We start from the raw sequence: 21,097 nt of genomic DNA, 5'->3' as shown, positions 1-21,097 counted from the left end.
CAGGTTTACCCATCTGAGCCATGAAAAGCCAAAATGGGAATACCCCTTTAAGAGACTATATGATCTATCTAAATAACAGGTTTATCACAAACATTTGTCATGTAGCTTACAAAAATCAATCATTGATCTCAAATCTGAAGATTAAGTTATACACAGTCAAAAAACAAACAAGCCCCTACAAGAAGTTGTCGTTTTGCTGCAAAACTTAGGATGCAGCTACATCTCAGGCAGATATACAAATGATTAGAGTTGTGGTGTGATTAAATAAATGGTCTTGCCGCCTGAGGCCCTAAAAGGCTCTCAAGAGTCTACTTGTGTGGAGCTTGTTGACCACTCGACGCCTCTACGATGTAAACAAAGAGATTTCACCCAGGTAACAGAGTTTGAGAGGAGGCGCGTTATTGGAACGTGAGAAGCTGGAAGGTTGAATCAACGAATTGCCACCACCTGGGCTGTTCTGATCAGACCTTAAAGGGATGTTGAGACCAGTAGATGGGTGAAGGCACACACACATGGTGACTAGGCGCTCAGAACGCCCTCAATAGATAACCAGCAAAGAGGATCGTCTGATTGTACGACAAGCAGCTACAACTGTTTCGTTGTCTGCCATCCAGAGACAAGCGGCACCATTGTTACAGGCCTCTATCTGTCAGAACCAATTACAGGTGCTTAGCTGAAGGACATTTAGTCTCACAGAGACCATTGTACTGCCTTTCACACCCACCATCCCCTACATTTGCAGTGGTGTTGTGAATGTTAAAACTGGACTGCTATGAAGTGGAAGCGGGTTGTGTTCAGCGACAAATCCAGGTTTAGTTTAGGGACGGATGATGGCTGTGTTAGTGTCTGGAGACCTAGAGGTGAGCGACTCAGTCCTGCCCTTGCTATGGAGTGGCACACTGCCCCCACTGCTGATGTGATGGTTTGGTGGTCCAGGGCATATAACAGTTGGTAACCCCTAGTAGTGATGCAAAGGATAATGATACCACAGTGGATATGTTTAGGACATCCTTCAGCCACATGTGTTGCCCCTCATGGCAGGACTTCCAAGAGGCATTAACCAGCAGGATATTGCTCGACTGCGCACAGCAAGGGTGTCAAAAGAATGCCTCCACAACAATGCCACACTTCCATGGCCTGTATGGTGGCCAGATTTATTGCCAATAGAACATGTATGGGAACATCTGGGACACCAACTTCGACAATCTATAAATTTGCACAATCTAGAGGCTCACCTTCAGCAAATGCGTCCAAAATATGACACAGGATACCATAAGAAACCTGTATGCCTCCATGCCCACCTGTATCACATCTTTTATCCAAGGTAGAGGCGGCCCAACAGGGTACTAGAGCCTCCATGCCCACCCGTATCCCATCTTGTATCCAAGCCAGAGAAGGTACAACAGGGTGCTAGAACTTCCCTTCAAGTGTTCAGTTTTTCACAATAAATTCTCCTTTTGGTGATATTGTAAACACTTCTATCAATCACACATAAAAAGTTTAATTCTAACAACTTTAGGCGTTTGACTTTGTTTTTTGATGGGTTTGTTTATTTCTTGCTCCAGACTTCTCTATTTTTGATGCATTACATAAGATACACAAAAAGTGAGTTCTACCACCTCCACGGTCCATTACAGCTGAAGGACCTTTGACCGAAGAGATCTGTGAGTGGGTGGATAGGTTCCTTCAACCCTTAGTACAGGGCACAGCTGGATATGGCAAAGATACAAAGGATGTTTTGAGACATTTTTCAGATTTTAAATCTAAAGTTGGCCAACACATGATGTCTGCTCCTTATATTCCTGCATCCCCAAGACTTACCCATTGCTACCTTTATATTTCACTATATGTATACATTAAGAAACTATGTAAAATTTTTAATGTCATTTATTAAAACAACTATTTTTCAATTAATATTTCTTAGAAACGCAGGGTACCCCACTGAGTGTAAGATTTTAGCCTTCCTTTGCAGGACTATATCCCCTGGAGGGTGGGTGTGAGGGAAGAGAAGGAAATTTTTATTTACTCAGATTAAAACATGTATTTAAAACATATATGGTCGCTTCATAGATGACGTGCTAATTATATGGAACGGAGACAAAATACTGTTTGTTGCATACATGAATAATAGTTTAAAATTAGTTGTCATCATAACAAAATCTCTTTTTTAGGGCTCTTTCACACCAGCGTATATCAGCCCGCCGTTTTCATGGTCGGCTGATATATGCTGTGATCTGATGCATTGGATTCCAATGCATCAGATGACATGGCCGTATTCCTGCGACGTAAAAGCGCCCTGCCGGCCAATATAGCGCCGGGCGTTTTTACGTCGGGCCCAAAAGATAGTCCTGGAACTATCTTTTGGGCCGGAATACGTTGGCCGCTGCAGGGGCTCCTAGGGGACCCGACGACAGCGGTTGGAGAAGGGAGGTCGGAGGGAATTTAGCGACGTGACTGCTAAACTCCCTCCCTTTTCTCTCCTCCCCTCTGGCTGATTGCAATGGGAGGGGGTGAAGCTAAGCTCCCACCCCTTGTCCGCAGCCAGCAATGGGAGGAGGTGGGACGTTAGATTTGTTCGCCCGTTCACGAGTTTTTACACCTCACAACGTAGCTTATATGGGGCGGCCGTGAAAACAGCAGCCGATATACGCTCGTGTGAAAGAGCCCTCAGATGTATTTTTGAGAACAAATTTACAAAAAGGCAAACTTATCACATTCCTTCATTGCAAACCAATGGCACATAACATTCTGCATATTAGTTCACACCCAAAACATACAATGAAATCTGTTCCAGTAGGACAACTAGTTAAGGTTAAAAAACGTGCATGTATGAAACAGAATAGCTGTGAGAGAGAAAAAAAGGAGGAGGCTTTAACTAAACAAAAAGTTTAATCATAGATAGCCCAAGTGGTCTCTAGAACAGGCATTGGCAATAGTGGCTAAAAAAGACAGAAGAGCCTTGATAATGCAAACAGAAATCAAAAACATGGAAAATCATAATACTGTTTTCTCCACTAGATTTAGCAAAATGTATAATGATATAGTGGGTTTATTAAGCAAAAATTTACTGATACTGTATCAGGAGAACATTCTTACAAAGCATTTTAGAAGAAGGCTGCTGATTTAGCGTAAATAGGTATCATTAGGAAACATTAGCTGCGGGTATATTTGTGGATAATATTGGTATTTCTAAACAATCTAATTGGAAGTGTAATTTTATGTAATGTATGCAAATATTACAGAAGAACATCAATTTTCACTGCTAGTGATAACATGCATACATATAAAATTGCAGATTACATAATTTGAGACTCATTATGTCTCTTCACAAAATAGACTAACTTTAAAACTAAATTTTATTATGAGAATTAAAACTCGGGCTTCAAGACAGAAACAAAAATCACACGATGATCCCTCTTGGATAAAGGGAGTACACAGTTGTAATAGTCTCTGGGGATAGAGTGTATGAAACAGACAAACATATGTGCTCATTATTGGACCCACCCACGATTAACAAGACTATACTGAGTGAGGAAATGCGTCTCAAGCACCACCCTAGAATAAGAGAATATATAAAATCAGCCCTCACTTTTCTAGTAGTCCTAATGCTCAATATCATAAATCGGTCTTAACTCACCTAGTGGTCCTTATGTTCGAACCCATGTGTAAAAGGAGCCAAGAAGCAGCGCCTTGATTATGCAACCCCCCCTACACATCAGATTTACTGAATGATGGGTCCAACTCTAAAGGCCCATTTAGACAAGGATTATCACTCAAAATGCGCTCAAAAGCCGGCGTTTGAGCGATAATCGTGTGTAACTGCACTGACATCGTGCAGTTTTCGTTATCCCGTCGCTCATCTTCGTCTTTCAGCCTCATCAGGGATTCACAGCGGGATACAGCTGATACTATTGTTTCAGCTGTATCCCGCTCCCTAATAGGCGGGGAATGAAGAACAGAGTATTCCAGCTCTATTCTCCATACCCCGCTTGGAGCACCCAGCTGTATAACGAGCACGATAACGGTATTTGAGCACAATAACTTCTGTATTAAGTTAGATACCATAGATTCTATTCCAGAATGAACGTATAATTAACGTGCTGGATAAAGTTAGATTCAATAAATCAGATTTAATTCAGTTCTGGTATGAGAGTATAGTAAGCTATGACACATTCTAGATAAAAATAGATGTAGTAGGTTTGAGAGTAAAGTAAGCTAAATTGAGTTAGATTCAATAGATCTGCTTCGGTTAAGTCCTTAATGAGATATAGTAAATTAAAATACATTGTAGAATAAATTAAGTTCAGTCGGTTCTACGCGTTTCCCTGGAGGTCTCCATTCATTAGGAACCTATATCAATCTCTCCAATATCGATCTCTCCGATAAAAATGAAGTCACATAGATCTTTGTAATAGATCTATAGATATCTTAATAGAGATGAAATCCCAGTACAGAACGCTCTTGATAGAAAGAAACTCAAGCAGCTCTCTCTGATATAGATAAGGAGCGATAGTAGGATAGCGAATGAATATGAGGCAAGCAAGAACTATTCCCTACAATCCACTAGCTTAGGTAAAGCCCAATGATAACCAACTCGCTATCCCTAGCATAAGTCCTTAGTAGCGACCAGTATAATAGTCCTGCCTAGGAGCCATCTCACAAAAAATATATAAACAAAATGACAAAAATAAAGAAATAGCAGATCTAGAGTACCAGCACCGCTTATGGTGGACTGCTGGCATATGTCTGACTGAGTTGTGCAGTCCACCTTTATAAGCACCCGTTTGTACGTCCCGCATGGGGGTATGTACGCTCCAATCCAATGGGCAAACGATCCTAATCCTCTCGCAGGTAGTCACATCCACACTAATGATGCAACCCCTCTTCAGTTCACATGGTAATGAGGATGCTTAGGTACTGCATACGATAAGCGTAATTGCAGCCAGATGCAAGGCCCAGGAAGGACATGGGGGCATACCCAGGCCTCGGCCCCAGATGTGATTTAAACTGTCAGCAGCTACGGGAAGGCGTGAATAACGCCAAGATGTTACCGTAGCATACCCACCCCCCAGCTATTCCATAGTTAGTGACGCCAGAGAGAGAGGGCATGAACTTGTCACCGCATATCCCGATAAATAGGTCATTGCGGTGAGACCTGGCTATACTCCTCTCTCAATCAGTCTCTGTCCCAGTGGAATCTCCATACCCCAGTCCACAGATTAGTATCAGTGCGGGCCAGCCTTCACAGAGTCAATGAAATATTGCAATTCCCTGTGGTGAAAAATACTGATTGTCCATAATAGCTCACTGTCAGAGCGTACCGTTAATAAAAGGTATATCCTGACCTCTGCTAAAACCATACAAAGAGAAATATATAAATGAAGGGGTTAAGGGCTCACAAAATCACAATGCACAAGAAGGGCACAAAAATGAACACTAAATATTGGATACCTAATGATAGTAAATGACAACAGCGTCAGTAAGTAATAGAGTCTCAGAAAACAATTGAAGGGTAAATTCTCATTAAGGCCCACTGGATTGACAGAATTCAGTCTGTATATCCATGCAGCTTCCTTCTGTAGAGGTCTGATTAATATTGCCTCGATTAAAAGTATGAACTACCTCAATACCTTGAAACTTAATTTGTGAAAGGTCACTGGCGTGTCACAGTCAAATGCGATTGGCTAAAGGGGTGTTTTCCTTCCTCTTGATGTTCCCTATGTGCACCAGTATTCTCCTTTTGAACTGCTGTGTCGTTTTCCTAACATAATTCAGAGGACAGGAACATGTTGCTACGTATACAATATTAGCTGTGTGGCGAGTGATAAATTCTCGATTACTGTATGTGATCTGTGTGGATGCACTAATAAAGGAAGTGCTTTTGTTTAAAAATGTCCATGTAGCACAATCAGAACATTGATATGTACGCAGGAATCGCTTTTCCCAGCCACATTTGGTTCGCGCTTCAAATGGCTTTTAACCAACCTATCCTAAATACTGCAGCCACGACAAAAGGTAATAGCAAGGTTTTTGGGTAGGATATCTCTCAAATCTTCATCCTCCCTTAGAATATCAAGTTTGATGTAGGACATTTCGTACCTGTGGTACTTCAGTGTCATATGTCCCAGTTATACGTAAGGTCTCATCGGGTTCACGAACTCGAGGCACCAACAGATCAGCCCTATCCTATTGGGATGCATAATGGTAGACCTGCTCAATTATGGCCGGAGGATAACCCCTCCGCATAAATCATTTTGATAACTTTAAACTCTCCACAGCAAAACTAGTATTAAATGAGCAGTTCCTATGAACCCTCAGTAACTGCCCTTTGGGTATACCTTTCTTCAAGGAAAAGGGGTGATGATTCCCCCATGAAAGTAGACAATTTGTTGCAGTACTTTTGCAATAAAGGGTGGAAGATAAAGCACCACTCTTTTCCTTTGTAAAACTGCACAACTAGGTATGCTATTGATGTTTCATTAATATCCGAAGTAACTCTTAAGGTTTAAGTAATTTCAATTCAAATGACTCACAAAGGCCTGCAACAATGATCCACCACCGGTCCATAATAAGAAAAGGTCATCGATGAACCTTAACCACACCAAGATCTCATCAGACCACTCAGAAGTATCTTCGGAGAAGACATGTTGTTCCTCCCAACAGCCCAGGTACAGGTTGGCATAAGGACCACAAGAGCTCCCCATAGCCGTACCCCTGAGCTGGTGAAGGTACTGATGATTAAAGATAAAATAATTGTGTGTGAGGATGAAGAATAACATCACTAACAAATTTGTTATGACTGAAAATAAGAACCTCGCTGTTACAAAAAAAAAAAAAAGAGAAAAAGATTAATGCTCTAATACCTCAGGCATGGGGTATAGACCTGTATAAGTAATTCTATATCCAACCTAGCCAGTAGTGTCTCAGATTCAAAAACAATGCCTTCAAGATGCCTTAGTGCATCCATAGTATCGCAGATGTATGATGGTAAGGATGTTACGAAAGGCCTCAAAAACCTATTTCTATACATACACACTAGTATTTTGACTCAGATTATCACTAGCTGGAATGATGAGCTTACTGTGTAGAGAATGAACCCCTTTATGTACCTTAGGGAATGTGTAAAAAGTGGCTATTTTAGGAAATCCAGGAAGCATGAATAGATACTTGGCTGGATTTATTATCCCCAATTCACATGCTGCCTGTGTCCCGGACCAGGTACATAGTTGTCATTTAATAGATGTCTACAAATATCCACATATTTTTCACGATCAAGGACCTCAATATTTCTAACTTTATGAGGTTTAATAATATTAGAATCTGCTTTAAGTGACAACTCTGTGTGGGATAGGTTAGATCGTCTGCTCTGTGTCACCTCCAAATTCCCTGCAAACAAATTTCTTAAAAATGTCAAATAAAAGGACAATAGAGAGGAGAAAGGTTAGAGGTATTTTTAGGTTTAAGGTCCGTGAATGGACAGTCCCCCCCAATAATCTTCATATTTCATCCTCCAGCTCCTGGAGGATGCGCACACACATGGTACAGCACTGGGCTCCAGGCCCAGTTCTGAAGCTTTACCCCTCTCGCATGGCAAAGAATTTCTTCCATTTCAATTTGCGGACAAACAGATGTCTAGACATCGTCGGGACAAAGGATAGCCCCCTCCCCAGAATGCTAAGCTTTCCTTTAGACAGAGGATGTTTGGAAAGATTGATAACACGCATACTGTTGTCACCTACGGTATACAAGTTGAAGGAATTACTATTGAAAGACTCTAGTCCTTCACTGTCTACTGATGGGTTAGTGGTATATCTTGCCAACCTCTCAGAAAGTACTGAGTGATCGGTTGCCCTAGTTTAAAACAGAACAAAAAAAACAAAACCAAAAAAAAACAAAACACACCTCTGTGGTGAAGTTCTGCCCCTTCCTCGATTATGTCGCAAAAGATATCAGATCTTTCTCTCCTGAAGCTCTCAGCTAGGCTCAGTATCAGATCATGGTCGACTCTCCTTATACGCTCTATTCTCTTTGAAATCCTGCAAGTCTCTCTTAAATTGAAGGCGTTTCCTTTCTTTAATGAAGGGTGCATGTTTATCGATGTTTTGTTGAAGAGCCCTTTCTTTCTGAGGAAACTGACAATTTGATACTGCATGTATTTTGTAGTCCTTGAATCTCCCACCAACATCATGTGTATTCTCCATATTGTTGGGTCAGATGTTTAAAACATGTGCGTATATTAGTACACTCGTAGCCCACAAGAACTTCATTTGAAAATAAGTCACGGTTTTCAAAATTTCTTCTTACTGTTAGTGATGGCAAATTTTTATAGTACCAGATGCCAAGCTTCTACCTATTAAAAAAAAGATCTTTCTACTAAATTGAGACATTTATAATGTACACAGGCAAGTATGCCAAAGGCTTTTTAATTACTCTTGTGATGTATAGTGATAAATGCAGTGTCCATTTCATGAATACCGAATTACACACATCAGCATTTTAGACTATGAAAAGTCTTCAACATTGTGCTTCATAAGTCACTATTTAAAAAAATAAATCTGTTTTATAGATAGTTTAAATGAAATTTGCCATCCATACCCGTGATACAAACATCAGCATGCACCAAGTTGCAATCCATTCGACGTAACATTAGTTGGATTTTTTTTTTTTTTTTTTTTTTAAATCAAGGTGCCATTAAATTAAGTTACATATCAGACATTACTAAGGTTTCAAAAGGTTATTACTGATGTAAATGGAACCTGTCCCCTCTTATAAGCACCATACCTTAGCTAATGATGCTTATAGGATAGGTGACACTAAGGGCCCATTTAGACACAACGATAAATCGCTCGAAAGACATCTTTTAAGCGATAATCGTGTGTATTTACACAGCAAGATGATCGCTCAAAATTCACTCAAACGGCAGTTTGAGTAACAGTTTTGAGCGTTCACTTTGCATAAGTGTGTAAATAAAGGCTCACGCTGTATGCAGAAGACAGGCGCTATCTTCTCTGTACAGCTGTTCTCCAGCTGAACGCTCCAGATAGGGTATGCAGAAGACAAGCGGGGCCACTTATCTTCTGCATACTCCTGTTGTGTTCACGGAGCACACAGCTGGTATACAGAAGACAGCTAGAGCGCTGTCTTATGCATACTCTGCCTGTGTTCACGGAGCGCACAGTTAGTATATAGCTGAGCACTCCAAGAGGGGTATGCAGAACACAGCTAGAGCACTGTCTTCCTTATACTCTGGCTGTGTTCTCCGAGCGGGATACCAGGCGAAACAATAGTATCGGCGGTATACCGCTGACAACTCAGCACGTGGCACTGATAAGGCTCATGGTCCCCTTTAGCTTGCTGAACGACAACGATGAACGACTTCTTAACGAAAACTGCACGATGTCCGTGCAGTTTCACCCGATTCTCGCTCAAAGATGGCTTTGAGAGGTTATCGTTGGGTCTAAATGGGCCTTAAGTCCAGGGATGTAATTTTATACTTATCAGGCTTTTCCATCCCCACACTGTTACCCCAGGAAGTTGTTATTCTATTTATCAGTGTGACAGTTTTCATTCAGTCTAGGCATGCGTACTCCGCTGTTCTCTATGAAAGCGCACATCTACTAACTGAATTTAAAAAAAGTTTACACTGAAAGAATAAGTGCCAACTTCCCAGGGTTACAGTGTTAAAACAGGGATCCCAGTAAATATAAAAGTTGCATCCCCAGACTAAGCGGACATGCCCTATAAGCACCATACCTTTGTTTATGGTGCTTATAGGAGGCCTCGTGTTCTCTAAGTTACTTAACTCTAAGGCCCCTTTTTCAAGATATGTAATGCACTGCAAAAACGGTTCTCAGACTGTTTATAGAGTAAAGGTTATTCAATGTATCCGATTGCCAAGAAGCATTAGGACAATACGGACCACTACTCTTGCAGGCGTTAAAGCTGGATCCAAGGATGAAAATAAAGTCGAAGCCCTAAATACACTACAACACAGTGGAAGTTGTGTGTGAATCTACAGTTTCAGAACATATATTACAGGCCCTGAGTTTAAACATCCCTGAATATTATATGCAATATACCTGAAAGTACTGTGCCTACATCATTAAAAATGCAAAAGCAATGAATTGCTCCCCCTAGCAAGGTGATAACCCCTTTAAACTGAAACCCAAGCACAGATTTTAGGGGAAAATGGCCTGTTGCTTTGCAATAGCTTCAGCCGAACTAATAAGGCACATATAATGTGAAGATGTAGCAAAATGTAGTTTAATGTGGCAGCTGTTTAAAAAAAATAGTTGCCCATGTCATATATGGCAATAGTGGAAGCTGCTCTTTTTTTAATGCTCTACTTCTGAAAGCTTTCTGCTCTGGCTGATAGGGGGAGGAGCAGTCAAGTTAAGAAAATACACCCTTTCCATCTCAGCACTTCCTGGGTAAGGTGTGACAACCATGTTAAGAATAGCTGCATCTCTGGCAAAAGTTGGAGTTGTTGTTGGTTGAATATGCTGATAATTTCTGCAAATTGAAAATTCCGCAAAGAACTCTGCAGTGTGAATTATATAAGAATTCTCTGAATTCCATCTAAAGTTGTTGCATAAAATTCTTTGGCAATCTACTCCATGAACATACCCCAATGCTAAAAAAATAAAACAAAAAAAAAAAAAAAACACATACGTCCAGTTCAGCCCATTATCCTGTAATGTTGATCTAGAGGAATTAGAAATAAAAAAAAAATTAAATAAAAACTCAGAGGTAGAAGCCGTACCTGAGATGGGAGGTTCCTTTCGTACACAAAATGTGACACTCAATATAAATCTGTGAATTAACAACCCTTCAAGTTAAGAAATTTCTTTCTAGAATGTTCAACAGAATTCAATTGCCTCTATCAAAGGTCTCTAAAGGCACACAAGTGTATACCTCTTTCACGGTAATAGATATGTAGTAATGGGTCTTTAAGAATTTTCATTTCATGTAGTCTTTCCCAAGACTGAGAGAAGTCGTCAGGACCTTGTCCGCAGCCCCCTTCCGATACCACACTGGGGTAGCCTGGGTGGGCCATTAGTTCGATACCGATGTTGGCGTGGGATGTTGGATTGTGCAATGTGCTTTGTTGTGTTAAGCTGTTGTGGAAAGCCTGAATGCTGTAATCGAGGGCATGCTGAATATTCTTTATTGTCATGTTCTCCCCCATGGTACTTAGACCAATGTATACATCAGGCCACCTGTATATAAAAAGAAAAAAAAAAAAAACAAAAAGAAACACATTTTGGAAAATACAAAAGTTCAAGGGGGGGGGGGGGGGGGGAAGAAACCACCACCAACAGCAAGTGCAAACAAACTATTAAGCAATCATTTACGTAATCTCAAGCTTTGTAGGCTCCATCTACAGCTCACTGTAATAACGGGTCATTACTGTTCTTAGTGCATGCTATTAGTCATAGTGTTTCGCTTACATAACTGCCATTAACAAGAGATTTTCTAGATTCCAGTAAATGAAAAAAAAAAATTTACACAATTTACAAATTCAGTTTCTCACTATTTTCAAGATTCATTTGCCGTCAGTGAAATAACACTTGGTTTATATTCAGAGGCTACCTGTATGCTCCTAGTCTTGCTCTTAGTGGAGAGGTGGACACAATTGTATCCAATGTAGGCAATGCTCTTTGAGCCAAGTACATAAGGCCAGGTTCACATCTGTGCTGGAACCTCCGGTCAGAGGTTCCATCGCAGATCTGGCACAAGATACCGGAAGAAATAGCGCTGCAAGCAGTGCTTTTTATCCCTGGTAAAATGCCAAGCAGCTGAGCTGAAACCAAAACAGACCCCATTAAAGTCAACAGTTTTGTTTGGCGCCGTTCGGTTCTGTCACAAGAATGACTAGTTCAGGAAGCAGAAAAGGGGAACCTCCCTGACCAAACAAAGGAGGAAAATGGAATCCCCACCACAGATATGAAAGCAGCCTTAGGTCACTCTCACACATTCGTTTTTTTTTAATGCAGCATTTTGAATGCCACAGTAATTGTGGTGTAACGCTCCCATTGATTTCACTAGGGCCTCGCAGACGTGCTCCATCGCAGCGCTTTCCAGCACTGCTATTTTTAAGTGCTGTCTTCTCTATTTTTTCCCGCATTTAGCGCACCTCATCACCCATCACAATGATGGGGTGCGGCAAAACCCGCTGCCACTGAAAACAAAAGTAAAATCATGGCAAAACACCGCAATCGTGGCTTTTTGCCTAGTGCATGTGCGAGAGTGACCTTAGCAGCAGCACGAATCTGTTTGCTACAATGTAGCTGTCTAGAGTCCAGGCCGGCTAGCTCAGAGTATTCTCATTCACCAACAGCAAGCAAATATACATCTTAAAAAAGGAACCTATCACCACCCATGCACATGATAAACTAAAAGTTATGGTGCTCGTAGGCCAGATTAGTGGAAGTTGGTGAGTACAGACACATTCCCATAGAGAATAGAGTGTGCACCCGAGCGTACAGCAGACTCATCTCTACAAGCTATGTTCACATACACTTCTTTAAAGGGAGCGTGTACGCATAGCTGTGGAGATAAGTCCTCTAGTGTCAATTTCCATTGGTGACAGCACAGAAACTGTAGAATAAAAAATAAAATAAGAAAGAGTGTGTGTGTGTGTGTGTGTGTGTGTGTGTGTGTGTCACACACGCCCACACCTCGGAGGCAGGCCTACGAGCACCATAACTTAGTTTATGGTGTTCATTGGTGGTGACAAGTTCCCTTTAAAAACGATAAGGAATTGAAACACAACAAACTGTTGTTTTAACATACATGCTTTATAAGTTTTATTTACAGAAAAGCATGGTATTCATATTATGGGCGAATATATTTAGGGTTCACCACACCTACTCTCCTATGTTTAATTAAGACTCACCGAATCCCATGGCTTCTGAAGATTTCCACACTGTTTAATGCATCTTGCTCCACACTTCTGTAAAAGTCCATTAGTTCCTCCTTGATCCAGCTACATCTGGACAGTCCTACTTCTACCGGAACCCGCGTGTAAGGAATACCTTGTTCACTCAGCACTTGGACAAACTCCTCCCTGATGCCTATTTAAAAGCAAATGATCATACACTAGGCTGCTCAGTGTTAAAGTAAATTATGTGGTCTTAAAGCACCTGCTACATATCTTTTAAGCAGACCTATCCGGGGAAGAAGAGGATAGAGGGGACTTTTTTGACAATTTGGCTCCAAAGTATTTTCTATGCAGTTCTACTACTATGTAAACAAGGAGGGCTGTCACTCATTCCCGCGCACAGCATCCCACCTCTACCTAATGCTGCCCCTCAGATAGAATAGCATAGGCGGCTTGAATAAGCCATATATAATAAGTAATAATAGGGAAGGTGAACACTCAACGAGAAGTGAATGATTCTCAATGCTCACCGGCCCGCTCCGCTTCCATGCCGGTAGCTGTGTAACAGCACAGGAGAGAGTATCCTTTGGACGAGCTGCTGGGCATAGTTTGTCTGACAGCTCATCTTGTGTAAATGAGCCATAAGGTTCCTCATACAAATTACACTTTAGTTGTCTGAAACCACCAATAATAGCAGGACCAGATAACTGAGGTGTGTGTTGCTTTAAGGCTGTTTTTCCACACTATTTTACACTGCATGTATGAACACAAGCTCATTTCTACACCATCTTTGCGTACCTAGAATTCTGTTAGGGAACAATAATTATTATACCAAATAAACTTCTAAAAGAAAGTAGTCAAGGTTACATATGGTATATACTTGTGTACAGTGTGTATTCTTGGGTTTGAAAGTTAGTATCTGTACAAGTCTTGGCTGTGTACTATATACAGATGTACACATTACACATCCAAGATGCCTAAAGTAATTGCCAACAAAAGTTACTACTGTAGACTTTAGGGTATTTGGCTGTCCCCTGCTGTAGACTTTAGGGTATTTGGCTGTCCCCTGCTGTAGACTTTAGGGTATTTGGCTGTCCCCTGCTGTAGACTTTAGGGTATTTGGCTGCCCCCAGTGTGCATTGCTACAGTGCATCCCATCATAGCCTTCAGGTCAGGCATTACATTGCACTAATCTGTCAAGGTTGTAAACATGTTTATCTTGCAGTTTTAAAACCACTTACCTGGCAAGACATGAACATGCTGATGTCCATCCATGTGTTGGGGGTTCAGTCCAGTCAACTCATGAAACAGCTTGACCTGAGCACTCAATTCTTGCCGGACCTGCATCATAATCATGGCTAAACTGAAGTGGAGTCATATTTTACTAAATAAAATGCATTGCTCAACTATCTGACAGTTCACCCAAGTCACCCATCACATCCTCTAGTCCTGAATGTGTCCTGGTTGTTCATTTGCTTAGGAGCTTGTTTTATCTGGCTATTCTGAAGAAAGAGCTGTGTCCCCAAAAAGCGTAATGTGCTGGTTGTGCATTTAATAAAGAGAAGTCGAGTTTTATCCTTGGCCTCTCCTGTTTTTGTTTTTTTTTTCAATCGACAGTTGTGCCACTTAGCCCAGACGCTTTTAATTTCCACGGCCATTTACAGGATCACACAAAAGACATCATTTTACATACAACATAATTATTATAAGGATCTGAATTGGGGCCCATTTAGCAGCCAACTGGAGGTAGAAGCCAAAACCATACAAATGGAGTTCAATAACTGAGTTGCAGAGCACACTTACGGTCCTTTTAGGCCTCCCTTACACAGGCGTTTTTGTACAGCGTTTAGCACTGCGTTAAACCCTTTACAACACTCCCATTCATTTCAATGGGGCTGCTCACACAAACGATTAATTGTAGCATTTTGAAAGCGATGCATGTTCTATCTTTGGCTGTTGTCAGCTGTGTGTCACCCATTGAAATGAATTGGTCGCAGTTTCATCGCTGCTGACAACGTGGCACAACTTGGTACCTCAGTTTTAGCAGCGTTTAGCACACTCTGATTTTCGGAGGGGAGGGAGGGGGCTTGAAATATAAGCCCTACTCAAAGATCAGCCCTAGCTACACTAGATGGGGGGGGGGGGGGGGGAAGCAATACTCATCTAGCAGGCGCCGTCTGGGTTCCTCCCACTATTCTCCGAGCAGGCTTCCCTCTACTTGTCAGCCCTGACAAAGCATCCAAGTAGTAACGGGAATTTAAAATCACCGCCTCCAGCAAGAGATTGCCCCGATTTGGCTGAGCCAGCGCTTGATGAACCAATCAGAGCAATCTCTTGCTGGAGGCGGGGGGGCCTTCAAACCCTGTTACCAGCAAGATATGCTCTCTCAGCGCTGACAAGTGCCCGGCAGCCTGTCTGGAGCTTCAGAGTAACCTGGACAGCGCCAACGAAGTCAGCATTACTCCCCCCCCCCTTCCTCCCCAAGCTTCCTTGGCTGCATTTTAAGCTGTGCTGAAACTGAGCCAAAACGCATTGAAAAACACTGCGTTTCTGCAGACAGCTGTGTGAAGGATGCCTAGCATGGGCAGATAAATCGTTCAGTCAAAATGAATGTACTGACTAAGCGATAAACAATAATTTGTTCTTATTGTTCAGTTTCTATGCATGCAGAAACCGAACAAACAATGGATGGACCTGTGTAAACAGGCAGATGGGCCAGAACAATCCCTGCCCCGCTCCCCCACCATTGACTCAGCAATGAGCATTCCTGTGTACAAGCAAAGGAATGACCATCACTGGGACAGCCAGTTGGGCATCTGCATCCGACAAGTCATCCCGTGTAAAAGGGCCCTTACTCAGTAAACCAAGTGCAGTGGCATTGTTAGCGGCAGGCATCTGGGATAAAAGCCTCAGATTATTAGCCCAATACTCATGACTTCCACCATGTCAACTGTATCTGAGTCCTCCAAACACACATCCACTTGAATACAAGCTTGCTTTGTATGGTTTACCTAAGAATACAGTGACACCTCTTTGTCATTTATATTTGAAAACAAGGAAAACAAATATTGCTTCAGGCAAGAGCTACAGTGACAGGATGCAAGGTCACCCCGAAACATTCGATTGCTTGTGTGGGCATGATTAAAGGTCCATGTTGACTTCAGTGGCATGAGGGTGCTATTAAATTGAGTTAAAAAAATTGTTCGCCCAAGCAAATGTCACAGCGAGAACGACTAAACAATCAGTATTTAAACCGAACGAGCCAACGATGAATTTTACGCTTGCATGAAATGAACGATAGGAGAACGAATTATTAGATTGTCGGATGTGCTTTCAATGAACAATTCAGTGGGGGTTTTTTTGTTTGTTTTTTTTAAGAATCAGCCAAAGAATGCAGTGTAGCCCTGCGACCTGTGTCACAGCCAAAATTAGCCGTGTAGTCCTAGTTTAAAACAAACATCTGTGGAGGGTGAAAAGAAAAAAACAAACAAACAAAAAAAAAACAAAAAAAAACACAGTTCAGCTACTAAATATATATCCAGGAATTCATAAGCCATCACCAGCAATCTACTATACCCATATGGTAATGTTCTCTCAAGAAAGACACCAGACTTCAACATCTTGTGGTAGCGTTCCATAGTCTCACTGCTTTTACAGTTAAAGGGGTTGTCTCGCGGCAGCAAGTGGGGCTCAGCACTTCTGTATGGCCATATTAATGCACTTTGTAATGTACATCGTGCATTAAATATGAGCCATACAGAAGTTATTCACTTACCTGCTCCGTTGCTAGCGTCCCCGTCGCCATGGATCCGTCTAATTCTGATGTCTTCTTGCTTTTTTAGACGCGCTTGCGCTGTGCGGTCTTCTTCCTGGTGAATGGGGCCGCTCGTGCCGGAGAGCTAGTCCCCGTAGCTCTGCCCCGTCACGTGTGCCGATTCCAGCCAATCAGGAGGCTGGAATCGGCAATGGACCGCACAGAGCCCACGGTGCACCATGGTAGAAGACCCGCGGTGCATCGTGGGTGAAGATCCCGGCGGCCATCTTGGTGAAGGAAGAAGAAGGAAGACGTCGCAGAGCGGGGATTCGGGTAAGTAATAAAATTTTTTTTTTTAACACATCCTTTGGGGTTGTCCTGCGCCGAACGGGGGGGGGCCTATGGAAAAAAAAAAAAAAAAACGTTTCGGCGCGAGACAACCCCTTTAAGAATCTCTCCATCTGCACTGGAATTGGGCGGTTCTCAGACCATGTGACTAATGAATGCAACATCCCATGCCTTAGAAGCCACAGTGCTCACCTGAGTGCAGAGACCTCTTCAATCAGCTGATTGACAAGGGTCCACCGATCAACTACAGATAGTCCCCTACTTGCGAACATTCGACTTACGAATTTCGCAAGATACGAACTATCTGCCCTGCACAGTATGATGTAATGCTATGGCATTACATCATACTGCGCAGGGACCGGGCAGGCTTCTATCAAGCCTGATAGAAGCCTGTCCGGTCAGATCGCAGTTGCTAGGCAGCCGGGGGCCTTCTGAAAGGCCCTAGGGCTGTCTATGCAGAGCGCCTATCAAGCCATGCGCTTGATAGGCACTCTGCATAGGCAGCCCTGGGACCTTTCAGGAGGTCCCCGGCTGCCTAGCAACCACAGAGCGTCCCGCGAGCTCATCGTGGGACGCTGTACGGGCCCCCTGAACGTTGGGTGCAAGCTGTTTCTTACAGCGGGCACCCGGCGGCAGCAGTTCCGACGAGCCGCGCCGCTCGTCAGGACTGTTAACACTTTAAATACCGCTGTCAGAGCAGTATTAAAGTGTTAACAGTACCAACGAGTGGCGCGGCTCATTGGAACTGCTGCCGCCGGATGCCCGCTGTAAGAACAGCCGGCAGCCGACGTTGTATGGAGCGGGATCCACCCGCGATCCCGCTCCATACAAGCATTTGTTCGACTTGCGAACAAATCGTCTTGCGAACAGGTTCCTGGAACGGAACCTGTTCGCATGTCGGGGACTATCTGTACTGATGATGTATTTTCAGGATAGATGATCGATAGTGTAGTCCTGGAAAACCCGTTTAAATACATGCTTTGTTCTACAAAGTCTGTTTGATATTGCATCCAATAATGGACTCACCTCTGACATGCTGAGTAGTCCTTGAGCAAGAGCTTTTCGTATACCCATTTTCCCAAGAAAGACTCCTTGAGCATTGATGAGAGTTGAGTTCTGACGAAGTTCTTTACATACTGGGATTCCTTCTGACAGATTAGCATGCAAACCAATTGGTATATTGTACCTTGAAAAATATAATAAGATGATTTGGGCAGTGACAACATTTTGCACTCTGAAGAACACAACCGTGAGGACAAGAAATAAACTGAGAGCCTCTTGCACAGAGCAGTGCATGCAGGCTGCATGACGAGGAGCTCTGTATAACTCAATTATCCCTATAGAGCAAGTCAGTGGAGCATACCATGATGGACTTGAATGATAGCCTTACTATGGCTCTGTACAAAATGGGGTCCTAGGTCCTAATTCTTATCAAGGACAACATCTGCATGAACTTTGAAGAACTCCATACAGATGTTATCCTTTGATAGATGTGAACCTAGAACTTTAGCACTGCAAGGCAACAGTGCCAATAACTGAGCCACCACACTTTTTCTTCTTCTTTAGAAGGGAGGAAGAACACAGAACATACAAACTTCATGCGGATATTTCCCTAGTCAGGTGTGAACCTAGAACCCCAGTGCTACAAAGCAACAGTGCGAACCACTGAGCCACCAAGCTTCTCCAGAGCAGGAAGAGAAGGAGAAAAGAAAAAGGGAGGGGATTTCATGTTACTCCTCCTATAGTGCCACAATCATTGAGGAGGCGCCACTATCACCTGTATTCCTATGCAATATGGGGGCATTTTCAGGACAAATTAGTGTACCCAATTTTTACTCCCTTTGACTTTAATGGGAATTGGGAACTTATTGTCCCATTTCTCAACTATTTTTAAAAAATTGAGCTAATTATTCCAATAATCACTCCTCACTAATATGCACGATACCTTATGTTCAGAACTGGCGTGATATTTGGGATTGGAGGACATCATATGCCACTATGACGGAAGATTTCCACATTGTGGTTTCAGGAATATGAGCAAACAGCATAAAATATGCCTAACTTCTGGAAAACCTCCAATCATGTTTGTTCACGGTCTGATAAGTAATTGTTAAATGGGTGTGGAGCGCAGAGCTTGACAAACATTTTGTAAAACATACAAGTATGGCCAACAGTGATGTGAGGAGGTACAAATGCTTATTGTGTGCAGAATACGAGCTGCATATATGCAGATGTCAAGTCATATCCTTTAAGCCTTCTCATCACATTCAGACAAGCGTCTGCACCGTATCCGTGTCTCTTACCTCTGTGCTAGGTTTGCGGCACAGGCTGCAGTGCTGCCATTCACTAGAAGAGAAACGTTAGTAATAGCTCCGCTGTTGAAACACTCGACGATGCCAACATCTCTGCGAGGGCAGTAACCAAAGTCATCTCCAGTCACCACTAGTTTAATGCTGGTGTTCACAGACATAGTCTGCAGCCCAGGGTGACTGAGAAGAAAAGAAAGTGAAGAACACACATTAAAACATTTCATCTTACATTTACGAGTTGTGTATATGACACGTATACAGCTGTAGGTTGGGGCCTGGAAGCTCCATAGACTTTAATGGCTCAATACAGAATTTATTGTGGATTCACTATACTAAACTTAAAAGTAACTTTTCTCCAAGTTACAAAATATAACTTGAAGACAACCAGTAAATGGTTAGTTTACCCCAAGTCACATGGTTTGTATGTTTTTGGGCTGTTCTCACACATGCAGTTTTTTTTGCTTTTTGCCACCACAGAGATACAAAAAGATAATAAAGCAAAAAAAAAAAAAAGAAACCATTTTTAGTGGTGTTTTTTGGCGCTCTCCCCAATAAAAAAAAATGCAGACCAAATTGGCAGGTCACATGAGACGTCCCTCTTTCGCAAACTTCACACTTTTTTTTTAATGCGAGTGTGCCCCCACCTTACAGACCCCCTGTGCCCACGTCACATCGGCTTCCTCTGGTAACTGATTACACCCTACAACAGATTAACAGTGAAAAATATTAACCAACCTCGTACTGAGGGCTCGTTCGCACAGGAGTATTTGTGCCACATATTATACAGCTAATAGCACCCACTAAATAACCGGGTGCGCATTATGCGCTGTAAAAACACAGTGAAGTCAACGGGCGCGCAAAATACGTAGGAAACCTGTGTATTCGCTGCATACTTATGCAGAAAAAAAAAAAAAAAGGATTGTGTTTTTGTGCATGCACAATGTATTTGGGCACACGTGAAGCTGGAATACACAGGCATAAACAAGATCACTGGCATAAGGTACCCCCCTGTAAATGCCCCCTTATTCTGAGGCCCCTGGGAGCTGAAGTATTGTATTAGGACGAAGTGCAGAGAACATCCAGCATCCGCCAGATCATCAGCGTCTCTACAGCCGGCTCTTCCGAGGAACCAACGGTCTGTCCCCGCATTACCGGCAGATGGTGGAGGACTCCTCCTCGCGGGGTCTTCCCTGATCGTCGTAGGCAGAAGCCCCGGCGGTTACTGCCGCACACGCTGCACTCTGACCCGCTGATAGCAGCAGGACGAGGAGCGAAGTCCAAGGCTGAACCTGCGCAACTCATTACAAAGTGCTTTATCCTGCAACGGCTCCCCGGGGGGCCGGGGCAGCACGGTGACCCTGGGTGGGGGGCCGGGGCACCCTATAGAAACCTGCTAGGACGTCACACAGCTGCGGCGGCGGCACGTGCTGGTGGGGATACAGCGGCATGTAGAGAATGACAGCCAGCTACAGAAGGACGGGATTACTAGGCCGCCGGTCAACTGCCGGCACTCCTCACCTCCCGCACACTACGGAGACCCCGCCGCTCGGTCCGCTCTGCTCCAAGCTCTCATTTCCTCCAACGACTAGACAGGACTTGTATGCAGCCCCGCCCCTGTGCGACCGACGTCACTCGGCCCCGCCCTGCAGTGACAGCAGATGATGGGAATGAGGCCGGTCCACGCGGGCAGAGAGTTCCGCCGGGACATTGTGGAATTCCACACCTAACATCTTCAGGTCTAACTGCAGATTTTGATGTGAAATTGCAGGCTGATTAGGTCGGCTGCACACAACCGGGTTTGAA

At 43.0% G+C, this 21,097-nt stretch overlaps 1 protein-coding gene across 2 annotated transcripts in view; it reads right to left on the bottom strand.

The window, feature by feature from the left end:
• The window catches only part of YDJC (YdjC chitooligosaccharide deacetylase homolog), a 46,974-nt gene extending 26,079 nt beyond the window's left edge, over window positions 1-20,895 (bottom strand). For both annotated transcript variants that reach the window (XM_066603513.1, XM_066603512.1), the window contains exons 1-6: window positions 20,813-20,895; window positions 19,289-19,474; window positions 18,012-18,171; window positions 14,125-14,224; window positions 12,899-13,076; window positions 10,915-11,219 (exon numbers count right to left, since the gene is read on the bottom strand). In XM_066603513.1, the coding sequence (XP_066459610.1) occupies window positions 10,915-11,219; window positions 12,899-13,076; window positions 14,125-14,224; window positions 18,012-18,171; window positions 19,289-19,455 (910 nt within the window). In that variant the 5' untranslated portion in view covers window positions 19,456-19,474; window positions 20,813-20,895. The remainder of the gene's footprint in view (window positions 1-10,914; window positions 11,220-12,898; window positions 13,077-14,124; window positions 14,225-18,011; window positions 18,172-19,288; window positions 19,475-20,812) is intronic.
• Between the last annotated feature and the right edge of the window lie 202 nt (window positions 20,896-21,097).

The sequence above is a fragment of the Eleutherodactylus coqui genome, chromosome 5 (assembly GCF_035609145.1).
Source record: "Eleutherodactylus coqui strain aEleCoq1 chromosome 5, aEleCoq1.hap1, whole genome shotgun sequence".
Taxonomy (NCBI): domain Eukaryota; kingdom Metazoa; phylum Chordata; class Amphibia; order Anura; family Eleutherodactylidae; genus Eleutherodactylus; species Eleutherodactylus coqui.
The sequence above is the reverse complement of the archived record's forward strand: the minus strand, read 5'-3'. Positions and strand labels throughout refer to the sequence as shown.